The sequence below is a fragment of the Cottoperca gobio genome, chromosome 20 (genome assembly GCF_900634415.1).
Source record: "Cottoperca gobio chromosome 20, fCotGob3.1, whole genome shotgun sequence".
Lineage (NCBI taxonomy): Eukaryota > Metazoa > Chordata > Actinopteri > Perciformes > Bovichtidae > Cottoperca > Cottoperca gobio.
In genome coordinates this window covers 10,265,395-10,290,847 of record NC_041374.1, presented here as the reverse complement: position 1 = coordinate 10,290,847, position 25,453 = coordinate 10,265,395, and the positions used below count along the sequence as shown (strand labels likewise).

At 42.6% G+C, this 25,453-nt stretch overlaps 1 protein-coding gene across 1 annotated transcript in view; it reads left to right on the top strand.

Annotated features, from left to right (window-relative positions):
* cntnap2a (contactin associated protein 2a) overlaps nt 1-25,453 on the top strand; it is a 259,501-nt gene that overhangs the window by 153,874 nt on the left and 80,174 nt on the right. Inside the window, 6 exon segments of the mRNA XM_029457576.1 lie at nt 5,442-5,604; nt 9,291-9,324; nt 9,326-9,398; nt 12,597-12,716; nt 13,590-13,705; nt 14,918-15,002. Of these exon segments, the coding sequence (XP_029313436.1) occupies nt 5,442-5,604; nt 9,291-9,324; nt 9,326-9,398; nt 12,597-12,716; nt 13,590-13,705; nt 14,918-15,002 (591 nt within the window).

Genomic DNA, 25,453 nt, shown 5'->3' with positions numbered 1-25,453 from the left:
GGGGCTACAGGACCGCTGATTATTACTATGGCAAGGAGTACACAGAGATATTTAGGCCACCGCTTCACAGGCCGGGGGAGAAGTTTGAAGAAGACATTTTTGGAACAATTTCAACCAGTTCAGACTCGTGGTTTCTCCGGGAATGACTTTAGTTTGCTCCTAACTTTGGGGGTTTGGTTTTGCTTTAGATTCATACAACATGCGAGTCCTCCAATTTCATGACCTGGTTTTACTTTCTGTTACTTCATGCCTATCTGTGAACTTGTATGAACAGAGGGTGTTTTTGACCACATGAAACACACTTAAACTACAACTCCAACCACAGAACTACAACAGAAAATCAATTTAACATTTATTCAAAAACACTCCACCTCATCACATTCGGGGGCTAATTTCCATCCAGGCACGGAGGTAACAGAATAATATAGTGAATGTACAAAAGATAGGTTAGCCTTTGGCTTGCCCTCAATTAGACTCTCTGATCGTTCAGCTCGATGTGTCAGAGAGGCCGTCTGCATTAAGCTGTCCTAAAGCTCTCTAACAATATTCCATCAGCACTTTATATATATGACTGTCAGTGTGCCTCAATTAGCAGACACCTCTCAGCATCGGGAGCGATGCTTGTTCTTTCATAGACGAGGACGAGGCTTCACATAATTGCTGAGATTCATCTAGGTAGCCATCTGCTTCAAATCTCATGTCTGGAAGGCATCAAGCTGCTGTGTTTTCATAGCAACAGTTCTTGAAAAGTGACCACAGATTGAACCACTAATGTAGTGCTAGTACCACCCAATCAGATTGTATTAAAGCAACTTACTGTAGGACAAACACAAAGCTCTTCAACAAGAAGGCAGTATGTGCAATAATTGTGTTTAAAGGGTTAATATGTAACATTTTCCTAAGCATATGAACTCGTACTAAAACAATCCCTCTTAATCATCGCGTAACGCTCCGCCAATGAGAAGGGTGCGCAGGCCGTTCTCATTCCGAGGGTCATCAAATAGCACTTTGTCACGCCCATTAGCGCCTGAAACACAGACATCCCTCAGAATGGTGGGTTGTTACAACGCTGCGTGTTATAATGTGCTTAAGGGTTTCCCCTGTCAGTCTCCTTCCTCTGCTGTATGCAGAGTGGCTGCTGTCTGACACACACGCACACACACACACGCACACACACACACACACGGGCCACACAGCAGGATGAAGTGGGCGCTTTGTCTGCATTCATTCAAAATTAAATGAAAGATGTAAAAAAAATAAGCGCGAGGCTGGTGAAGTTCTGTCTCAGCTCCGTTTTGTTTGTCTGACGTGTAACGATGGCGTCCGAGTCGAGACACGTGACACGGTACTTAAACTGCAGGTTCCCTCCATACAGCAGTTGATCTTTGCTTTAACGCATAAATATTCATTTTAATCAAGGAAAGCCATTTTTTAAAACACAACAGAGCTCCTTAACGCTTTTAAATAACATTAATATTAATAACATGGAGCTGTAATGCAAAGACGAGCATACTGACATAAAAAAATTGCTAATTGGTGCTTTAATTAACTTAATAAATTACCTAATTTGCATAAGTGGTGATGTTTAATGTATTTTCATGACTATGATGAGACATTACGCAGCTCAAGTACCATTCCCGGAGAGTTGAAAGGCTAAATTATGCAGCAATTACTTTTTCCTCTCTTTACTTTTCTTCCTTATTTCTGTCAACCTTTTTAGTTTGTAACATTGCAATGTCAGTTAATATAATACTTTTATAGTAATTCCCTAAAACAAGCGTTATTTAAAAAGATTTTCAGTGAAATTAACGTTTTGCTTGAAGATTTTTCTTTGCCTTTCCTTTCAGTGATTTACTGATTCTGTGGCATTAAAATTCACGTGGCACTGCCTCGACCCAAGGTTACAGAGTTACAGGATATTATACTTTAGATGTCAGAAGAAGGAAAAGGCTTTGTCATCCTATCCTCCACTTTGCCCTCTTTCCTAATTCTGCTCTTCTCCTCTTTTTATTTCCCACCCTCCTCTCTTTCCTCCAAAAGTCTCAGTGTTTCTTCTCTTCTTCCTTTCCATCCTCCGCTCTTTCCTCTCATCCCTTTTATCCCCTTTAACCGGTTCTTCTCATTTCTCTGCCTCCCCTTGTCTCCTCTCATGTCTTCGCCTCCATCCCTCAGACATCTGCTTTTTGAAGCTGCCTCCTGAACCCAAAGCCTATTTAACGGGGAGTAGTTTCTCACTCCTGACGCTGCGCTGAGAGAAATTAGTAAGTGACTGACACGAGACATCCACAAATTGAATTTCTCAAGAGGGAAGACAGACGGACACTCGCACACACACACACACACACACACACACACACACACGCACAAGGCCATAAAGTCATGCTCTTTTTTTCTGCAGGGAACAGGGGACACATGAATATACTAATGAGAGAGTAGTCAATTATGGGACGTTCCACTCTGAAGCATGCGGGTGTTTGATAACTGGAAATAAAATGGCGTTCTGTGTTTCATTTATTAGTTTTGCAATCTCCACTTACTTACCAATTGTATAACTCTGCTGAGTTGTTCCAAACTGTGTCACAGCATTTCATTTCATCATTTTGCAAATGTCATGTTTTTGTTTTTTTTATATGTATGAATAAATAACAGTTTTAAACTTAGTTTTTCTTATTAAAATCTACAGTGTACTTTAATGCAAAATGAGTGTTATGATGCTGATATAATATTTCACTCACAAGAGCACTTATTACACGTATTAGAAGTAATTGTACACAGTCCACACTGACACGTCTTCATCTTAAAGCTCGTGATGAATGAGACGCCCACACAGCAGCCTGTGCTGACTGTACATGCACTAATGCACTTGTGTGTATGTGCATACCGTCTTATGCACGTCCTCCATGGCGGGTACATACCTTCCTCGACTTGTGTGCAGTAACGTTTGACTCTCGTGCATCATGTTTGTTTAAAGGAGCTCTTTCCTGTTGTTTTTTTTTAACAGTTAGAGGAAGTAAATAGCAGCAGGTGTTCAATAGTTAAGCACAATTGTTTGTGGCTGACAAATGTAGTCTCTTCTGAATATCTTGTAGAATTGCCGCCTCAGAACATTTGTTTATTTTATTTTTTTCGTCTAAGCATTCTGGCACATTTCTAGCCTTACCTCTTCTGAAAGCAGATCTGTCCCCGAAATGTGTTGGGATGTGGAAACAAACGCCGTGGAGCCTGAGAGCCGGCCGTGCCAGTCAGATGGTGTTCAGGTAGTCGCGAGCTGCTGCTGCTCGTCCAGTGTGTATTGTAGGAGAAGCTCTTTGGGCAGGAGGACTGTGATGGAGTGCCAGCAAGACTGCCAGGGATTATTGCTGCTGTTTCACATCCTGAGGGGTTATGAGACATAGAGCTTGTGTTTATCCTACAAATTAAAACCACACATTATCAATGCTTTCAGGAGGGGAAATATAATGTGGTCAGACATTGTTAGCTTGGGTTTCAGCTATGGGCGTGTGTGATAGCTTGAGGATGTACAGCAGTATGAACGCTTTGTTTGCCAAGTGTTTGTCTCTGTTTGACTGCAGCTCATTAATCTCGGTCTGTATCTTCCTCTGCTTGTTACTTCAGCTGCAATACAGCGTTCTGAATTATACAATGATACATCGCTGGTCCTAGAAGGGAAGACATGGCGCTTTGACCACATTTAAAGCATGACTAGTCAGGATACATTTCCTCTTAGTCTTGTTAAGCCCACTAAAATTAATTTAACATGCAAATGAGTATAGTGCAATGCCCAGATGAGCATTTACAGTGTTAATCAAAGTGACACTCGGGAGCTGCCAATGTACAGGATGTTATGTGGTTACTGAAAAGTACTTTGAAAACGGTGGATTATAGATAGAGCTGAGGGATTACATAGTTGTTGGGTTTATATTTATATATACAATACGAGACTCATGTCTTAGAAACTCTCTCCACTCAAAGTGAGCAGTATGTGGCTGAATCAGGTCAATCAGGTGGCACAAGTAGGACGTTTTCGTACGGTTCAATTGGAAAGTCTACTCGGTGGTTGAGAGAGAACAACAGAGTGACCACCCACTGTTAGCTTTCACAGCCGAGCAACATAGAACCCATCCCTCCATGAAGTCGTTCCATGCATTGCTCCTCTCGAGCTGCCAAACTGTCAGCAAGGCTGCATTTCCTTTGCATCCATATGCGATCCTCAGCATACAAAGTGCTGCCAGCCAGATGTAGTCTGCTCTGCTTCCCATCTCCTCTCCCTCTCTGCTCTCACTGTGTGTCTGTCTCACACTCCCCTGGAAAGACAGCAGACAGGTGTGCCAGCAGAAGAGACAGATGGCAAGGATGACAGGGTAAACTTTTGGGGGAAGAAAATAAAATCAGAAGATGTGAAGAAAAGGATGAACACAGACACACACACACACACACACACACGCAGGCCCATGCATTTTACTTTCATGCTGCTTACTTACATATCAGCCAGCTATATAAACTACAATTATGTTGGTGCACACACACACACACACACACACACACACACACACACACACACACACACACACACTCACACACACTGAATATGACCTCTATAATAAGCCGTTTTGATGCTTTGGCCTTGAGGCTAATAGACATGCTGGAGAGTGTGACAGCTTATAACATCACGATGATGGAGATGTCATTGAGCGGCAGTGTTTTATGAGTGACCCGTGTGCTTGTGGCAAAGATTGAATTCCAGGTTCTCACATCCTATATCTGACAGTTCATGCACACGGTAATAACGGCTGCAGATGTACACACACATACTATACGGTGTGCATGCATACTGCACACAGGTGCGTGAAGAATTCACACACACACACGCCTACCATATATCCATTTAGCCTGCTTACACACCGTATGCACACTAACCTTGTCCTCGTTTCAGTCAAGGCCCAGTGCTACCTCTGGACGGGCCATTGACTCTTGTATCTCATAAAGGTACTGTATATAGTAAAACCTATATGTCCTCTACTCTATTGCGGCCTTAGCACCGTTATTAAGGCTAATGGGCCTTGTGCATAAGCTCTAAAACACGAGGGCTGATAAAGGTTCATGGCTTTAAAAGGGACAATAACCAGGCGATGGCACAGGTTTGTTGTTCCTCGTCAAGGATGATGTCGTTGTTAAGCCTGATTTCTACTTCTACAGAAGGTCGTCTCTTTATGATGTGTTTTATATCGTGGATCAAAAGAATCCATCTTTTCTTGTTTATAGTCATCCTCCCACACCCTTGCACCTCTTTCACTGTTCTAACACAAGCTGCTGTTTATCCCTTTGTTTCAGTTCCTCCTCAAATTCTGTTCCGTATTTAATTTAATCATCTCGAACTCTCTGCGATGTTGTAAAAGTAAATTAATCCATAATAAAGTATTTGTTTGTTTTGCTGCTTTCAGGGTATTTTCTGCAGACGCTCTTCCCACCCTCCCAGCGTTCCTTCCAGGGTTGTATGCAAGCGATTTTGGTGGACGACCAACCAGCTGATTTGCACGCAGTGGAGAAAGGCACTATGGGAGCTTTTGAGAACGTCAGCCTAGACATGTGTGCAATCATCGACAGGTAAAAGTGATATTTCCTGCATGCAACCACATCCACACAATCATTCATAAATAAAAATACACAGTCAGGCTCATGCAAAGCACTAAAACAATGGGTCAGTAGTGTCATAAATCAAATGGATTTGAATTGGAAGAGTAATATAAACAGAGTCTAAATTGTTACCCAGAGAGATATGACTCAGGACTCTGGGCTGTGTGTGTTACTGCACTGGAATATGTTTTGTTGTGTGCTTGTCATACTGATAAATGGACATTATTGATGCGGTGGATTCACAGAGGTAAGACAATGTGTGTGTAAAGGCTATTTATTTTTATTTTAAGCTCAAAGGAACGAGTAGGTTCATCCTGGGACGACACTGTGAACTTAATCAAACATCAAAAAATAGCCACGCATTTCTCTATTTCATTACCAAGTACAACAGAGCAGCGTCTTCTGCACAGCACGTCCCAATGTTGTCTCACTGGAAGCATTCATTACAACTTGTTGACATTTCAATTTATTTCCTTGTCATAGACTAGACAAACACATTGGGACGGATTTGCCATATATGGACTCATCCACGCCTTGAGCTCAATCTGAGTGCTGAATGGATTCCTGTGTGCAAAACATTTAAACTGTGGACGTGTTTGACCTTCAGGAATCAGGCCTATGTTAAATAAAAAGTTTAACCCATAAAGAAAAATTCAGTGCTCATTAGAAACATGGAGCACGGGTCACAACGTTAACATGAGCAGGAAGCTGCGCTGAGGAGTTGACCTTGTGCTGATTGGAACAGCATATTTCCTGAACTCAGTGATTTGTTTTCCGGTTAAGTTTGTCAATAACACTTACCTTCATCACAATCCTCTCCCCGAGTAGTCGACACGGCTGCCACTGCTTGATTTACATCGATTTCGTCCTCACTTCAAGAGGTCTGGCTTGCTGGGATTCTTAAATTTGGAACACTACTGAGGCCAAGTTCCCACTAATGCAAAAGACTCAGCAGTGAGAGTGAACCAACACTGATTTGTAGTCGGTGCGTCACCACTACTCGCGTCCCCTTTTATATTGTTAGTATGAACGTATTCATTAATGTTGCTTTAATAATCATATGTTAGCATTTTCAAATAAAAAGCTTTGCTGTCCCGGTCCTGCTGTGTGTGTCACAGTCGGACACAGACGGCTCTTAATGTTTCATAAAGCTCTACTTTATTTTAGTTTTCATGCCCTCCGTTAATTTATGGATTTGCTGGCAGCATCCTGTTATCATTTGTTTTGCCTTGCATTGTGAGGTAATGTAGTATGACATGATTATTATCATTGCAGATTGTGGTGCATTAGCACTGCTGTTACCAGCAGATACTGTTACTGTTACTAGCAGCAGGCTGACTGTGGTCAGATTTTTGGTACAAATTCTTGTCAAGGTCCTTAGATATCCACCACAGTTTCCTCCCCTTGCATTTGCCCATCTCTGTTATGTTGTGTGTCAGCCCTGCAGTATGCAGGTGGGCCTGCCAGGGAAGATGAATGGGTGCAGTGTTACAAACTAACTAATCAGAATGTCTTTGAAGACAGTTCAATAGCCCTGTCTGACCTGCTTTTGATCAATGCCGTTCCACTGTGGGATTCTGTTGATGGTGGGAGACAACACAACACACACACACACACACACACACACACACACACACACACACATCTCCACAGACACACACGAGGGCAATGCATGCAAATTCCCATATTCCACAATGTCATTCTGTAAGAGTGCTGAAACACATTCGCATAAAAGCTTAAACGCACTAGAGGTGCTCCATTCTCTTCATAGATCATGCTTGTGTTCTGCAACAAAGCCCGGAGCGTATAGTCAGTATACAGTACCTCAGTGCTCACAGCTTGCTGAGCATAATGTCTTTTGTGATTGTCGCTGCTTGTCAATCTCAGCCCATTGTGAAAGCACAATGCCATCTTAACTGCACTTGTTAGCCTGCTGGAACTACGAATCAGTGTGACATACTTGGAGTTCTTGTTTTCATTAACAGTACATGCAATAGCGTGTTGACAAAGTTCTATATTATTTGAAAACCTCACTTTTATAGAAAGTCACTTACTTGTGTAAAGCGGTGTCACTGTTGAGTTGGCAGGTACATATGTGATGCGTTACCTAAAGTGTTTATTTCTGCATCAGTCAACACAGCTGGAGCTGGATGATTATTCTTCTACCAGCAGCTCTACTTTCTTACACATACATACAATACTTAAAATAAAGTAAAAACACTTGAACACTTGTATTATTAGTCTTTAATAAACAAGAACCATACATCAAAAAGAGATGATTTATACATTTAGCTATACGCTAATTTACATATCAGTGCCTGTGCATTCATTTACATGCACAGCATTACATTGTCTCTAACACACTATGAATTATACAGACATCTACAAGCACACATCAACTTATAAATGCCGTCACGTTCATCCAGTACAACTATAAAATTTCAATTTATCACAAAAAGAGCTGAATCAGACTGGTGGCTCAATGCATCATGGGTAAAAGATGGGAAGTCTTTCTGCTGCAGCATGTTCTTCCTCAAAGTCTCAGATCCAGACACTCCGCTGTCAGTGAACTCCCAAGCTCACAGTTGTGTGTCAGCTTCATAGGAGGTTCGACACAATAGTGATGGTCTCGTCTCTGAAGGACCCCCGCAGCTCGTATGACTCGCTCATTAACATCCCTTTGATTCATTCAAATAATCACACTCGGATATTTTAATCACATCAATAATTTGTGCGTGACTACATGTGTGTGAAACTCGCAGCTCTAAGACAACAGCGCCTCGGGAGCCGTCCCCAGTAGGGCTGCAGAGGATAAACTGCTCGGCTTTGATGTGCTCAGACTCAGTTGGTATTCAAACTTCGACAGTGCTGTCTTAATGCTTAATGCTTAATGCTGTATTCACACTGTTTACGCGCACTGCGCTCCTAATTCAGGTCCTTTTTGAAATGTGGACACTGAATTGTGATGATACCTTCTATCTTGTACAAGATAAACCCCAATTCTGTCACTTCCTGCTTTCCATGATCACTTAAATTGTCTTTCAATATAGGCAGACACGCAATTTAATTATTTTAATTGACATATTTTTGTGTACCACAGAATGTAAGTATAAAATAGGAATTTATTGCAGCTCCTAATTGCTACATTTTAGTTTATTTTTTTATTGTCCATACTTTTTTAACTCTTTCTGATTGCTATATTTAATCAATTAAAATATCTACACCCACCTTTGGGTGTAATAACTATTACAATAATTAGATCTTACTGCTGGTCTTGCACTTTTAAATGTGTTTTTCTTTCCCACCTGAATTAGAATGTGTAGGAGCCTCCGCATACTAATGAATGTGTGGCCAATGAAATCATAAAGCATACGATTTAAACTTAGGAATCACACTTTGTATGATGCTAAAGGGATTTTAAAAGCAAAGCTCAGTGTGAGTTATTGGCACTGTTCATACTGTATCCTACTGTACCCATTGTTTTACACAAAATACAATCCAATCTGTCCCACAGAGGAAGGATACACAGGAGTATTCTAGTGTGTGTGTGTGTGTGTGTGTGTGTGTGTGTGTGTGCCTCTGACCTTCACATACTGCACACCTATCATATCGCTCCTACTTTAAAAGGCATCTCATGACTCGCGTGTCTTCTCCAGGTGTATGCCTAATCACTGTGAGCACGGCGGCCGCTTGTAAACAGGCGTGGGACAGTTTCAGCTGCACCTGTGATGGAACAGGATACACTGGAGCCACCTGCCACACTTGTAAGTATATGTGTGTGTATGTAGTTATGTGCCCCCCCCCCTTCACTTGAACACCACTGGCTTCTGATCCTTGTGCATTTGTTTGATTCGGCCTTCCTCTGTTCGCCTTTGAGAGATTAAGCTGTTTATCCTTCCAAAGCCACAATCCTCAGCAGAGGGACAGCTGAACTTTTGAAGTGTTCAGAGGCCAAGGTTTTTCTCACTGCGTTGTGCGTTTTGTTCTAGTCTTGAGAAGAGCAATCCGACCAAAAGCACCAGCACAAAGACACAGAGAGGCTTAAAAATTGGAGAATGCCATCCCTGCTCCCATGTGCCACTAATATAGTTCTATTTTCAGACAGGAAGGAAGGGAATGTATGTTCAACTTTAAGCAACATGTCTCATATAAAAGTGTGAGAAAATTAGAGTGAGTTTGAATAATATAGGAAATAAAGCGTCCTTATGGGAACACATATCTATCCGACTATGTGTTTGTCTATATTTGGACCAGAAGCAGTTCCTGCACAGATCCTTGTGAGATGGTTCAGCACGTCCTCTCAGCAAGAAGCTGCATCACTAAACCCCTGGATGAGCGGAGGGATATCAAGGAGGGAAAATACCAATAATGAAGTAGTCAGAAGATGTGATGAAAGAGATAAGACGGAAGAAAGGACAGAGAGAGGAGACGTGCAGAAACTGAAATTATTCTAATAAAGAGCTAAGAATAATCACAGTGAGGGAGATAAAAAAGGCGGAGATATTTCTTTATTTTTAAACTCAGCATTAAGCCTGTGAAACGGTCTTCCCTCATCAAGGAAGTTTCTCTTCCACATTTCTCTTTGAAGTGCAATCCTCCCTCCCTCCCGTCTCTCTCTCTGTCATCACAAACATGACATCAATATGTTGTCAGATAGATTTAGTGTGTGGGACAAGACACCGCTTCTTGACAGGCGCTGAATAGTCCACATGAAATTGCCTTCTGGATGAAGGGAAAAGAAATCAGCTTCGGACATCGATGTGCTATTTTAGATCCATCGCAAATTCTACAATTTAATTACTCTTTGGTCCGTTACAGGAAATATATTAAAGTGCGGATATGCAAGCTATCTTTGGGGACGTATATCTTCTTTATTGTCATATTTATTGTTACTGTGGGCATCATATGGTGTTAGCATAATATCATTACTTACACTGCGATTCTTAAGCCGACACAAAATAGCTTTGAGAGGTTTACTGTAATGACCTTTCCCCTGCGTCACCCTCGGTGCAGAAAATGAGAACGACAGCCATGCAAGAGCAACCACTCTGATCTTAGATTAAAACACAGACTTAACACTGACTCCACCCTCGGGACAACTTTGTACTTATTTTTTTTTAGCACATTCACTTCACAGAAGTTAGTTTGTTATCCGTCCAACTAAAGTGATGTTTGAAATTATTGTCAGAAAATCCGGATTCCCAACATCAAATAAGTGAATGTGTTTCACGTGCTCCATCACGAGCTCCATCACGCTCATCACGCTCCATCACGAGCTCCATCACAAGCTCATCACGCTCCATCACAAGCTCCATCACGAGCTCTATCACAAGCTCCATCACGCTCATCACGCTCCATCACGAGCTCCATGACGCTCATCACGCTCCATCACGAGCTCCATCACAAGCTCATCACGCTCCATCACAAGCTCCATCACAAGCTCCATCACGAGCTCCATCACAAGCTCCATCACGCTCCATCACGAGCTCCATCACAAGCTCCATCACGAGCTCCATCACAAGCTCCATCACAAGCTCCATCACGCTCCATCACGCTCCATCACGAGCTCCATCACGAGCTCCATCACGCTCCATCACGCTCCATCACGTGCTCCATCACGCTCCATCACGAGCTCCATCACGCTCCATCACGCACCATCACGTGCTCCATCAAAGCTCCATCACGCTCCATCACGTGCTCCATCACGAGCTCCATCACGCTCCATCACGAGCTCCATCACGTGCTCCATCACGATCTCCATCACAAGCTCCATCACGTGCTCCATCACGATCTCCATCACAAGCTCCATCACATGCTCCATCACGAGCTCCATCACGTGTTCCATCACGTGCTCCATCAGGTGCTCAATCACGTGCTCCATCACGAGCTCCATCACAAGCTCCATCACGTGCTCCATCACGAGCTCCATCACGTGTTCCATCACGTGCTCCATCAGGTGCTAAATCAGGTGCTCAATCACGTGCTCCATCACAAGCTCCATCACAAGCTCCATCACGTGCTCCATCACAAGCTCCATCACAAGCTCCATCACGTGCTCCATCACGAGCTCCATCACATGCTCCATCACGTGCTCCATCACGTAGCTCCATCACGTGCTCCATCAGTGCTCAATCACGGTGCTCCATCACAGGCTCCATCACGTGCTCCATCACGAGCTCCATCACGGCTCCATCACGTGCTCCATCACGTGCTCCATCACGTGCTCCATCACGTGCTCCATCACAAGCTCCATCACAAGCTCCATCACGAGCTCCATCACGTGCTCCATCACGTGCTCCATCACGTGCTCCATCACGTGCTCCATCAGGTGCTCAATCACGTGCTCCATCACGTGCTCCATCACGTGCTCATCACGTGCTCATCACGTGCTCCATCACGAGCTCCATCACGTGCTCCATCACGAGCTCCATCACGAGCTTCATCACGTTTTCCTCGGATGTTCCCGTCTCCCACGTTGGGAAGTCAATCTTCCAACTTCAGTGTGTTCATGAGCCTTAAATCGTATTGTGGAAACAACATGGACGCTACAAAGAAGTTGTTTTGTATTTCATTGCTCAGAACGTTTAAATCTGTTTCTGACTTGACATGAATTTGCCAAATTGGGGACTATTTTTCCTATTATTCCGTCACCATATTGTTGCAAAAACAAATGCCCTATTTCGCAATTTCTTCGCAATGTTAAAGAAAGTGAAATACAATTTGTGTAATTTGAGAAAATGGGGTAGTTTATCTGTGATCCTGCTGTCAGACAGACAAACTGAGCAGAAGAAACAGAACCTCCTCGGTGGAGGTGACGATGTGTAATTGTCACTCAGCCATATCCAACATTTTATTTAAAAAGATCTTCTGGTGTGTAATGTGTGTAACACCTATTGTCTTTTTAGTCTTGTGTTCTCCACCTTCAGCTGCTCATGTCCCCTTATTTCTCTTCCCCCCCCCAGCTATCTATGAGCCATCATGCGAGGCCTATAAGCATCTGGGCAGGTCCTCTGACACCTACTGGATCGACCCTGACGGCAGCGGACCCCTTGGCCCCTTCAAAGTCAATTGCAACATGACAGGTGTGTGTGGGAGAGCCAGAAATCACTGGTGTGTGTGTGTGTGTGTGTGTGTGTGTGTGTGTGTGTGTGTGTGTGTGTGTGTGTGTGTGTGTGTGTGTGTGTGTGTGTGTGTGTGTGTGTGTGTGTGTGTGTGTGTGTGTGTGTGTGTGTGTATGTGTGTGTGGGGTGTATCTACTCCATGTGTAAGTGCGTGCAGGAGTGTGCACTCTGTCCAGCCGGTGACCTGTGAGGGAAGAAAACCCTCCAGCTCTTCTCATTCTTAACCTCAGACAGCAGCACTCTTAACCTGCTATACATGGGGGGGTTTCCATGGCAACGCCGTCACAGCCACTGACATTTAACTCTGCAGGAGCAGCCACCACAAACACACACACACACGCACTTTCCCAACTCCACACACACAGTGGAACAGAAGAGCACGCAAGCAGAGCAAAGGCGAGACTTTTAATGAAATGTCACTGCACTCCGCTGGCTACCCCCTTAGTCACACTGAATAGCACACTCACACATACCTCAGAAATGTTAAGAGTTTCTCTTTCTGCTACACACACACACACACACACACACACACACACACACACACACACACACACACACACACACACACACACACACACACACCTCAGAGACCTGAGGTATTCACACACATTCCCTGACTGGCAGTATGAATGAACAAGGAGATATCTGAGTGACTGGCCGATGCTACATCAGCACAGAAGTGTCAATTAAACTCTGCAGTCTCATCGCTGTAACAAACTGCACTTCTGTCCACTCTGAACATGTGTAATATGTGTATAATTACTTTATAATACTGCATTTAACTGGTTTATGCTCACATTTCAATAACATTTAATGAGATGTTTGTGTTTGTAGAAGACAAAGTGTGGACGACAGTTATGAACAACCTGCCACCCAAGACTGCAGTGACTGGCTCCAGCAGAGAGAGACGCACCGTCCTACAGGTTAACTACAGTGCCTCTATGGACCAGGTAACACACACACACACACACACACACACACACACACCAAACAAAGTATTCATACCTGCCATCAAACACTGTGATCCTGCGATGAAAAGCTTGTAAAGTATTACACATTTCACACTAAGAGGTTCTATATCTGCATCCTCTTTAGAAAGGTTTGCTTCATTGAATTATAAAATATGATATTGGCAGGTGAATATCGTGCATTAGAAGGCAGGTGTAACAAGGTGAAAGGTTCCACAACAGTTCCTCCTTCTCAGTTGTGTGCTGATCAAAAGCTCTTTTATTGTTCTCACTCAAAACACCCTGGAAAGAATGACCCAGTAATATTCTGCTACTCGCAGTGTCGGAGTTCTTGTGGGAATATTGGTCGACTCAGTGAATAAATGGTGAACCAGGTATAAAAACAAGTTCTCCTAATTTGGTGCCTCATGTTCCTGTTTTTTCTTTTCAACATCCAATGAAGAAACCTGCAGAAAAAACAAACCAACACTGTTCAACTGTTGTATGTACAGTCGGACCCGTGAAGTTTATAAATGAAATAAACAAGCAGACTAAGAATGAGCAACGTGAGGAAGATAAGTTCAGACGGATCTGTGACGCATTCTGACGCTCCTGCTTGTTATCGTTATTAGTGACCAACCATCTGTTTCGTCTCTGGCGATCAGAGTGAAGTGAGTCATTTCTCCCTTTTATCTTGGGATGGCTGTAAATATGCGGACTAAATGGAGTCTCTAACCACGGTTACACTCATGCTGTCCACGTTTTGACAAACCTACACCATCAGCAGCGTCATATACTCTGCAGCTCATGACTGACAGTGAGAAAGAGTGAACCGGAAAGTATAACTCCCTCATGCTTCCATCTTTCTGCTGAGTGGCTCTTTAAGTCACAGGAAGACACGAGTCGGCTCATGTTCCCCGACAGTCGAAAGCAAACTGTGTGAACTTTACAGGTTTCAGCGCTCCAATAAAAAGACCTCTGTGTGCCATGACGGGTTCTGAGGAGCGTATCCTTCCTGTTATTATGCTCCTATCTACTTCATATGGCTCACTCGTTCCATTTTCAGCTTCTCTCTATCACAGGAAGCTAAATTAAAACGACATCACGCGGCACTTTGTTTCGTTTTGCAGCTCAATAATTAGTTTTTACATGAAATAAGTTGTGTCTGGTTGAATGAGATAAAATGAAAATAGAAATCCGTGCTTGTGTTCCCAGGTGACAGCCATCACCACCAGCGCAGAGTACTGTGAGCAGCAAATCGCCTACAGCTGTCGCATGTCCAGACTGCTCAACACTCCAGGTAAGAGCTGCGCATCTTTATTCACCACTGTCTCCAGCAGAGTACACAGCACAGAGAGGCTGTTCCTCACGTAGTCAGCAATTCATACTGACAACACACTCTCCCCATCGCCGTGTGTTTGGGGATCCTGCAGAGAGGAGAAACTTCCACCGGGGTCGTACAGTCATGAAGAAACCAGGGAAAATCGTTGAAATTGAAATGATAATCCCTAAAAGTTTTGGAAAAGTCATGGAAATAATTTGCAGGAATGGTTGAATTAGGAAAGGTTGAGATATTCCCTAAATTGTGTCATTTGAATTGTTTACGTGACATATATTGTGTGTGAGGTAACGTCCTTTCTGCGCTGACGCGAGTGAAGAAATGTGCGTTTGCATGAGATACATCCGCTCTGGATATTGTTGAGGAAGTGAAGCTGCTCTAAGAGACCAGAAACATGAACCCTGCAGGATGTAAGGGCTGTTCATGAATGGTAAAGCAGTAGTCTGCACAAGGACACTTTGCAGCCACACTGAACCAACTCAAGTTGAAAAGGTTACAAACATGTCGGGGTGCTCAGCTGCTCTTCGCGTTAACTTTGGGGAATGTATCCCGAACACACTTTGAGTTGTTGCGATGCAGAAAAAAACATAATGTTCCAGAGTGTGAGACGTGACGAAGAGTCTCGTGGTTGGGAAGGAAGAAACATGGAGGCTGTCTTCTGTTATTAATGCTCCATTAGGTCGAAGGTAAACATAAATTACTTTAAGTAGTTTGTATTTCAAAAGACAATTAGTTCCTTCATGACTCTGACACCTTTAACGCTCTGCCGATACGTGTAGATAAAATGTTTATTTACTTATTTGTTTACTTATTTTCCAATCATTATTGCCTCATTTATGTATTTTAAGGCTCGACAGTAGACGGGGAACAAACCCTACTTTGGTTTTTTTTCCATCTGTATGTTACTTTTTACTGCTTCCATCCTGCAGATGATAGTCCTGAAACAGAACATTGGATTTGAGTTGTGTCCCGGCTCGGCTCACTCTGAGCAGATTAACTGGGACGACATTCATTCGCATTAGATTTGTTTGTACTCAGTCAGTTTGGCTGTAATGTGTTTGAGTTTGGCCTGGCTGGGCTTTCTCTCAGTTTGGTTTGGATTAGTTAGGCTGGCTAGTGAAATGGTTGAGTTGTGTGAGCTTTGCTCTGGATTAGATGCGTTTGATTTGTGTTATGGCTGGTTTAGTGCAGTTTCAACCGGGGTTTGAATGGTTTTTGTGCAGCAGATTTGAGGGCTTACAGCTGTGATTCAGTTGTTTTTATTTTTTTTCAGCTCAGTCTGTGTCAAAGCTTGGTATTCAGTCTTATATCTTGTTTGGGGAAGGTGTGTGTGTGTGTGTGTGTGTGTGTGTGTGTGTGTGTGTGTGTGTGTGTGTGTGTGTGTGTGTGTGTGTGTGTGTGTGTGTGTGTGTGTGTGTGTGCGTATTATTCACAGTGCTGTGTATTTCTCACGATGAGAATAACAAGCTTGCTGTCATTGTCAGAACCGTTTTCTGCCTTTTTATTTTTTACCTCTGGCCAACACAACTCTTTTTCTCTCTCTCACACACACACACACAAACCCCCACCTTGGGGAACGCTTCATAAAGAAAAGACACTCCTGGCAATTAGAGTGAGTGAGAGGAGATTGAGAGAGAGTGAGTGAGGTTTCTGCTTTATAAGACTTGTGTGTGTGTGTGTGTGTGTGTGTGTGTGTGTGTGTGTGTGTCCATGGTCCTTGATTGACTGAGTAGGAATAAAGCAATAGGTTGTTAGTAATAGTCTGGTATTAGTGCAGCAGACCAAAACTTTGCCATTAACTTCCACTGCTCTGAGAGGTGGCACCTACGTCTACAAACACACAGGCACACGCACACGCACACGCATGCAGACACACACACATGCAGACACCCTTTCCAGCACCACACACACAGTCTGGCAGTCCTTCATTAACTAGTTTACTCCTAATTCACTACCTTGCAAGTAAGGGAAATCCAATTACTAGTCTAGAATGACTGAGGAAGTAGGACCGGGAAAAATCATTTACCCAAAAATATGCTTCATAAATTACCTGTCAGCTTTCATCAAATTACACTGTCAACAGCATTTGCTCTGTGAACCACAGGCAGACACGCATGGCTATGCACACAGACTCGCTACTCTTCCACTTCCTCTTTTCTTCCCCTCATCCAGATCTCATCTATTACACCAGCGCCGGCATTTCAGAGCTAAATGAACCGTTAAATGGGAATTATCTTCTGCCACCAGTGACACCCCTGATTTGGAACTTGGGCTGTAATTGTCCTAATTGTCCGACCACTTCTTCACGGATTCTCTCCCTTTTACCACTTGTTCTTTTTCACCTCGCTTTCACTCAAATGCATCCTGCACACACACACACACACACACACACACACACACACACACACACACACACACACCACAGCTTGTCTCTGTCCAACATTTTCTCATTCGCAAGAGAGGGAAGGTAAAATAATGGGAGAGCGTGCCTGAAGAAACACACACGGAGACACAACTCAAAGAGGAAACCCCCCCCCCCCCTCCCTTTCTTTCTTCTGTCTCTTCCTCTCTCCACTGCTCCCCATCATCTCATGCAGACACATTTATCACCGTATCTGCATCTTACTCTCCCTTTGTTTTCCCTCTCTTCCCCATTTACCTTTTCAAGTCTCCATCCTTCACCCCCCACAGTATTTTCTTCCTTCCTTTTTTTTTAAAAATCTCACCCCATCTCTCCGCCCCCGCTGTCATGTCACTCACTCTGCTGAACACTTTTTCCATTAGTGTTGGAATAATGGCTTTTAAAGGAGAATTAGCTCCCTTCACTAATGATTTAGAATCTTTCCTTTCAGCGTAAACAACCTGTAAACAACCGACGGCACAAACAAGCCCTTGTGCAGATGCAGATAGAAACACACAGCCATCATTCTCCTGCACACACAATCACAGCCACAGTTTGGATAAAGTTTGTGAGTGTTCACAAACTTTCAGTTTGCTTGTCATTGTTGCTCCTTCTGTAAATGCACATTATGTTAGTTATGCACCTGGAGTCACAGTCCCAGCCGTGTTCTGCGCCTTGAACCCCGTGTGTAGAAGTTGGTGATGGTACTCTTTACAACCACTCCAATGGTTTTAAATGTTACGCTTTGTATAAAGGATTTTTGGTTAAAGTGAATAACGAGACTGTGAAAGGGAAGAGAACATCATTTGTCTTTGATTTCAAAACCGTTGCAAACCACTCTTGCGAAATGAAATCCGTTTTATGGTTTATGGTTAAGGTTTGGTTTAGACATAAAACATTTGTTTGGGCACAACGACGTCTTTACAGTCGCGGTTAAAAGAAGCAAATGTTGACTGTTTGGTAGGAAATGAGAAACGAACAGACGTGCAACAAAGTAAAGTTGTTGATTAATTGAAGTTGTGTTGAGATAAGGAAACGTCTTCTGAACAAACTGCTGAAACTCCACTTTGTCTTTAATTGACACGCAGACGCTGCTCAACACGTGTGAACTCCCTCACGTTGACTCGCAGAGCTTTTGTTAACACATGTTGTTTCTCTTTGTGTTTGTTGCCTGAAGCGATTGATAGAATCATTTAAAACCAGACTAATGAAGATAATAATGTGTAAATGAGCTCTTCACTTCTGATTTAAAAAGTGTTTGTCCCCATTAGTCACTTAGACACAGAAACATGGAGAGATAGGGCCCAGTTTGAATAATTCAGAAGTTAACATAAAAGTTGAACTTAATTCTTCACTCTAATCACTCTGAAGAAGAGATTTCTTACAGCGCTGCACATCTTTGTCTCTGTAAGGAACGCTTTCTGTTGCTGTCAGCAAAGCTACATCCAATTAATCTGAGGTCATGTCATGAAGTTACAATTGTCAATGTCATTTCTGTCCCGTCATGTCAAAAGTTATTGTTCTTCGGGTAAATGCTGTCTTTATGAAGGGCTATTATTTCAGGATTTTATTGCGTTGTGGAATGTTGTTATGTTAGCATATTTATTGGCCGTTAAAATGTAACTGGCCACTAAAAAGTAGTTAAAAATAAATGATACAGTAGATAGATGGAGAGGTAAAAAGGTTTACAGAGTGAGGAGAATAAAATGAGAGGAAACCTGACTGAGGAAAGGGAGCAAATGAAATGCCCGTCCTGCGAGCTGTCAGCACTTCAGGCCGAGCGAGAGGACGACGACTGGTCCTGATATCAGGGAGGGTAGTAAGACTCAGGGACGTGGGATTAACTGGCATTAGAAGCTTGATTTATTGGCTTTATAAAGTTTTACTGGGCATTGTTCAAGTTCTTTGTTGTCACAAGCAGAACAATGCAGGGAGGCAGACGTGAGAGCTCAGGCTGCCTTCAGCAAAGCTCATTTATATTTGTAGAAAAAGGAAAAACATGCAGGTAAAAGTGGGAATCAAAGACATAAAATAGTGCAGAAGTTAAAATATACATCTACTACTATATATATGTATATGTGTATATATATATATATATATATATATATACATGGTATGGTACGGTAATGTAAGCAGCAGTAGTGTTAGTGGTGGTGTGAGAGCCGAAGCAGCTGAAAGAGTGATGGACACCAGAGGAGAGAGAGCACACGGGGCAGTGAGCTGAGCTCGGGGATAATGAGTGTGTGTGTTCGCTGCCGGTGTTACGGTCCATTCCTTCCCCATTTCTGCTCTCAATTATTGCCTCATAAGTCACAGTAAGCCGCTCACTGTAGTGCTCCACACACACTCACAGGTCTTACATTACACCCTAATGAATGTATTCTGCAGCGCTGCTTAACTACTTGTTTATTTATTTTTTCATGTTTGAGGTTTTTGATGTTCATCATTAACCTTTACAAATGCAGCAGCGACAGACTACTTATTTTCTCGCTTCTCTTCTCGGTTGCTTTTGCACTTAAGCTCTTGTTGCTCTCTACGAAACGAGCAGGTACCAACGATGATGCACAGCTGTGCGATGTGAAGGATAACTGACGCAAAGTCTGTCCCCTGTTATGTTTTATTAGAAAGTGTTAAATCCATAACTAATCCACAGTGAGTGTTCTGTGTGTGTCCACGCTGACGTTACCTTGTGTTATATATTTAGCAGATTTACAGCTGATTAAAAACAGATTATGCTTGCGAGGAACTATGTCGTTGGCTGTTTGGAATTATGTCATTATTAATTTCTAACATCACTTTACATTTAATCTTTTACCCCTTTTTATTAGCCTATATTGCCCGATTGTGCCACGTCTTTCATTAGCCGACTAATGTTCTGGTTACGGTGTCATTAATTTGCGAAGGCACTCGAGGCAAGAAGCGAGTCAGAGGCCGAGAGAGAACAACAGATAATATATGGAGAGACAAGAGGAGAACTATCAGCAGAGTCCTCGGGCGTCTCTCTCGCATCACTCCGGTGTCCGCCTGTCTCTTCCTCTTCCTCTTCTCACCCCCTGTAGACAAGATGCTAATTAACGCTAAATTATCTTCTCTATCTTTCTTCGCTTTAAATGCACTGCTGAGAATTTGCCTCCCATCAAGGTTGCAGGCAGTGTTTTGCCCCCCACCCCTTACGGGCGGGGGCTGTGGAGCTGAGGGTGTGCACTTAGTTGATAAGAGGCACTCGGGGCTGATGTGTAAAGTTGGGCTTTGTATAGAGCAGCAAATTAACGCATTAAATTAGCCTGAAACCTTTCAGCAGCCTTTCAGATACGTTGGAGCTGCAGACACTTGAGGACGCCTGTGATGGTTGAAGGTCTGCACAGCCTGTGTGTGTGTGTGTGTGTGTGTGTGTGTGTGTGTGTGTGTGTGTGTGTGTGTGTGTGTGTGTGTGTGTGTGTGTGTGTGTGTGTGTGTGTGTGTGTGTGTGTGTGTGTGTGACAAACTTGTTTTTAGTGAGAGAGACTGTATAAAAAAATAGAGCAACAAAGTGTGATCCGTCACAAAGGAGCCCATATCATTCACATCCCATAATGTGTGTGCTCTCCGGTTGCTGTTGCCACGGTAATGCGTCATTGCCTGGGATAATGCCTTCATATGTTGTGTTGACAGAGTCTTGTGTCTCATCCTGAGTGCAACACTTACAGCTCATAGCCACACAGGTGCCAGTGTTGAAAGTAGAACATTTTACAGTACATTAAGTTGGAGTAATAAGGTGTGTGTGCAAGGGCGGCACGTCGCTCTTTTTTCTCCTTTATTTTCTCGGAGAAGTTTCTCCATCCTTCGCATTTATTTTCCCCTCTTTCTTACTAGTCTTGTCGTTCTCTCTCAGTCTCACAGACTCATATGAGTCCCAAGGGGTGGTTAACTTGAGGTGTGTGTCACCGTGCAACATATCCTAATACAACGCTTTGTATAATATCTTACGAAAACGTTATTAACAATAAACAAAGTCTGGTTTCACACAGGACACAAGCAGCAGTCTCCTGATGAAGGTGTTGGTGGACCCCGACCTCCTCCCTGCACGGACTTTGTCGCTCCTGCTTCACAATTACGTGGAATACATGCACATTTATTTAGTGGGATTTACACTAATTACTCTGCATTATCTTCCGTAGGTATAGATACAGATACAGAACAGTGTATGAGAAGAGACTGAACTGTGTTAATGTCTGATGTCTGTCTGTGTGGATCGATAGAGTAGAAGTAGAGCTAGAATACATTCTAAGGCTTTTGGACTGTGTATTTGTGTAGTTAGTGTGTGTGTGTGTGTGTGTTTTGTGTGTGTGTGTGTCTAATGTACATAAATTAGTTTGAAACACCTTATTTACGGGCGAGCAGGTTCAACTTGTATTAGACTAAATGTACCCTTCTACTGCAGACTAAAATAAAATGTAAGTGTTATTTTAAATCAGATTTTGAACACAGTGTTTCCACCCCTGGAACATGGACACTGATGGATTAGTTTTCTAGTAATACAATAATCTTACTAACCTAGAAGAAATGCAAAGCATCCTCAGAAAGGTGGTGTGCTACTTTACACAGTTTCTGAAATCTGTGTGACGCTCCTGCAGCGGCTGGATGCTCAAATGAATGCTCTGTTTATTAGGCACGGGCATCGGTTACCATCAGCTCGACGTAAAGTGTTTCACACTCGAAATTCTCATTTGCTATGAATGCATTAGAACTACAAATCAAACACTGCCGATAAATCTGCAGCACTTTTAAGGAAAGGACGGGCGTGTTTACTGTTTTTGATTTACGGGTACAGAAAAAATCAGCATCACATGTAAAAAAAACAATAACTTTGTTTTTAAAATTCTCTAAGCATATGCATCCCGAGTCTCTTCATTGACATAGCAGGTTATTAAAAACACTCGCACGCAGCTTAAAATGAGTTTTACTTTGAAATAGCGTTATTGCTTTAGCAAATGCTGCTCCACTTATCCCTCTGCAGCTTCCTCATCTCAGTCCTTAATTAACTTTTAAATCCACAATACATGAACAGGCAAGGATAATTAATGCTGTATCTTTATTTCATTTCATATTGTTTTACCCTTCAGAGACTAAACTTCAACTTACGTTTGTGTTTTTTTGTCATGTGGTGCTGTTACAGCTAAATAATTTGACTGTTTCCAGTGATTCACATATTTTAACATTAAAAATGCACATAAAGTATTTAGTTTGCCTGTCTTAATACAAAGGTTTTGTTTCACAGCAGCTTCATAAAGTTCAAGTAGAACATTTGTTCCTGCCTTCGCTCTGTTCAGCCAAAATTAGACATCAGTCAATATAAAGAGCCTACGAGGAAATACACTATCCATACACAAAATGCAGCACTCAGCACACAGTAACAATTTGCTAATGGTTTTTGTTACTGCCATTGTGTGCATTACAGTTCAACATAGGACATTAAACTGGTTAATGATCTTCTGGGACTGGAGTAAAGGCAGGTCACGTGAGTTACAGCAGAGAGTGCATACTTTAATCCGGAGAGTAAAAGCCGCACAGAGCTGCAGCTATAAAAAGAGAAGACATTCCCAGAAAATAAGGATCTTTCTAGAAACTCGATGCTGCGTACTGGAGCCCGTTATGTGTCTCAACTCACAGAAGCTCACATATTATTACAAAGCACTCCAATAATACACACGCATCAACATGAGAGACTGACCGAGCGCACCATGCAACATTTCCTCTATAGCGTGTCCTATCTTTATTTTTTATTACTTCTCTATTTATATTTTTTCTTTCTGCAGCTTCTATCTTTTCTCATCTCCCTGATATCTGTTTTCTTCTCCATCTTCCATATATTTATATTTCTTCTTTATTTCATTGACTCCCTGAAATGTTCAGTACTAAGGGGGGGGGGGGGGCAGGAGGCCCTGCATATGCACACATTTACACAGTAATGCAGGAGAACCTTCCAACAGATCTAACTATCAACATGTATTATTGCTCTATGTCTTTAGAGAAGAATTGCCGATCCAGTATAAATAGGTGTGTGTGTGTGTGTGTGTGTGTGTGTGTGTGTGTGTGTGTGTGTGTGTGTGTGTGTGTGTGTGTGTGTGTGTGTGTGTGCGCACTCTGGCTGAAATATATTGAGTATTTTAATGTATTCATTCCATTCAGTGCCAATACATCTGGAAAGGAATGTGTGTATGTTTGTATTGGTTATTATGAGTGTGTGTGTTGGTTATTATGAGTGTGTGTGTGTGTGTGTGTGTCCTGTGGATGTCCATGCTCCTGATATTACTAGATGGAGATTGTTGTCAGACAATTAAACCAAATGCTCCTCAGAGATGTTTAGCATTGGAGTGGGTCAGATCAGTGATGGAAGCGTACTGAGCGATGAGGAAATCAACCTGATCGTTTATTGATATTCTTTGGGAAATTCTCATTTTCATGTCTCTTGGGATTCAGTGTGTTGCACTGAGCTTTTAAATATCAGGTTGTTGGTTCACTTCATGTCTTTTAAAATCATACGTTGTGTTGAGTTACGACACCCACAGAGCCGACCTTTAAGATGAGACAAAGCTGTTCGCCGTGACATCTCATTAACTTGATGTGATAATGATCCAGCCAGGTTTGTCTTTCTGTATTCTTTTATATTAATGAGCTAACTTCATTTTCAAAACAAGCGATACTTTACAAGTGAGGTTGAAACTGTCACATTTTTTTTTTATTGGAATCTGCATGTAGCTGTTACCGTTTGTACACTTGGATCCCTACGCAGTGAGCAGGCTAATCCTGGGGTACGAGAGGTGAGGTGATGAACAGCCTCACAGTAACCTGGTGCACCAAGGTCATCTCACCTGCAGTGATGCATGTCAGAACCTTCACGAGACAGATAATATTCATGATGCGTTTGGATATCCAGGACGTCTAATAATGCAACATTACCGATGCTGCAAAGTGTCTTTCGGCTGTCTTTCATGATCTTCTGTACTGCTCGTGTTTCTGCAGTTGGAGCTGTTGAGGACTTGCAGTGTTAATAATAGATGTCTTCATTAAATGTCTCCTCGTTTGTTCTGTAGGTAATGTGTGTGAGTGTGTACAGAAACCCAATTATATTTAGCATCTGTGGTGAACTGCTGAAATCAGGTTAGAATCAAGAAGAAGCTCAGACTCAGCACATGGCACCTTTGATACAGACAATAATGATGCTTCTGTGAGAAATTGTCTACAGGTGTTGCAAGTGTTTTTTTAAGTTAGGAAGTGAGAACAAAGCTTGCACCTGGAGTTTAGTTTACACATAGCATAATTGGGCAGACGTGTTGATGCATTTTATTTCTTTATTTGTCTTGAGTTGCTTGGGATTTGATTAGTTGCTGCTGTTGAGTGTACATAACATAATGCAGGAAGGTTCAGAGATTTGACAGCACTGAGCGCAACTGGAACTTGTGTCCAACTCTCCAAACGCACAGATAGCTTATCAGTTCAGACTTTCACGGCGCGAAGAGAAGGACAGACAGAAGGACGAAGGAAGATGTCGCATCTTGCACTAGCAGATGAGAAGAGGGAAGAAATGGAGAGAAGTGGGTGTGTAAGACAGAGATTGATGTGGAGTGACAGCGAGGGAAGAAAACAAGTAAGCGAGGGAGAAGAGACGAAGGAAGAAGGTGGAAGGAGAAGCAGATTAGTTTGTTTCTGCCGCTTGCTCTGACATTGAAAGATATGTCGGTACTAATGTCCCAGAAAGCCTTAAATAACTGCAGACCGATACATATCCTCCTTAATGGGATTTCGGAGCTGTACTTGCTCCCTCTCACGTGCACACCAGCACACATGCACGGAAACAATACACCATATGGCCACCGCCCGGTGGAAAGATAGAAGGCAAATGGAAAAATAGAAACCGCTCGCTGGAGGACTAATTATTATATTGTCTTCTCATTTGTGACAAACTGAAGTTAGATCTCCATCCTGAAGCTTTCTTTGCCAATTCCCAGCTCTCCATTTGTCCTCCCCAAGG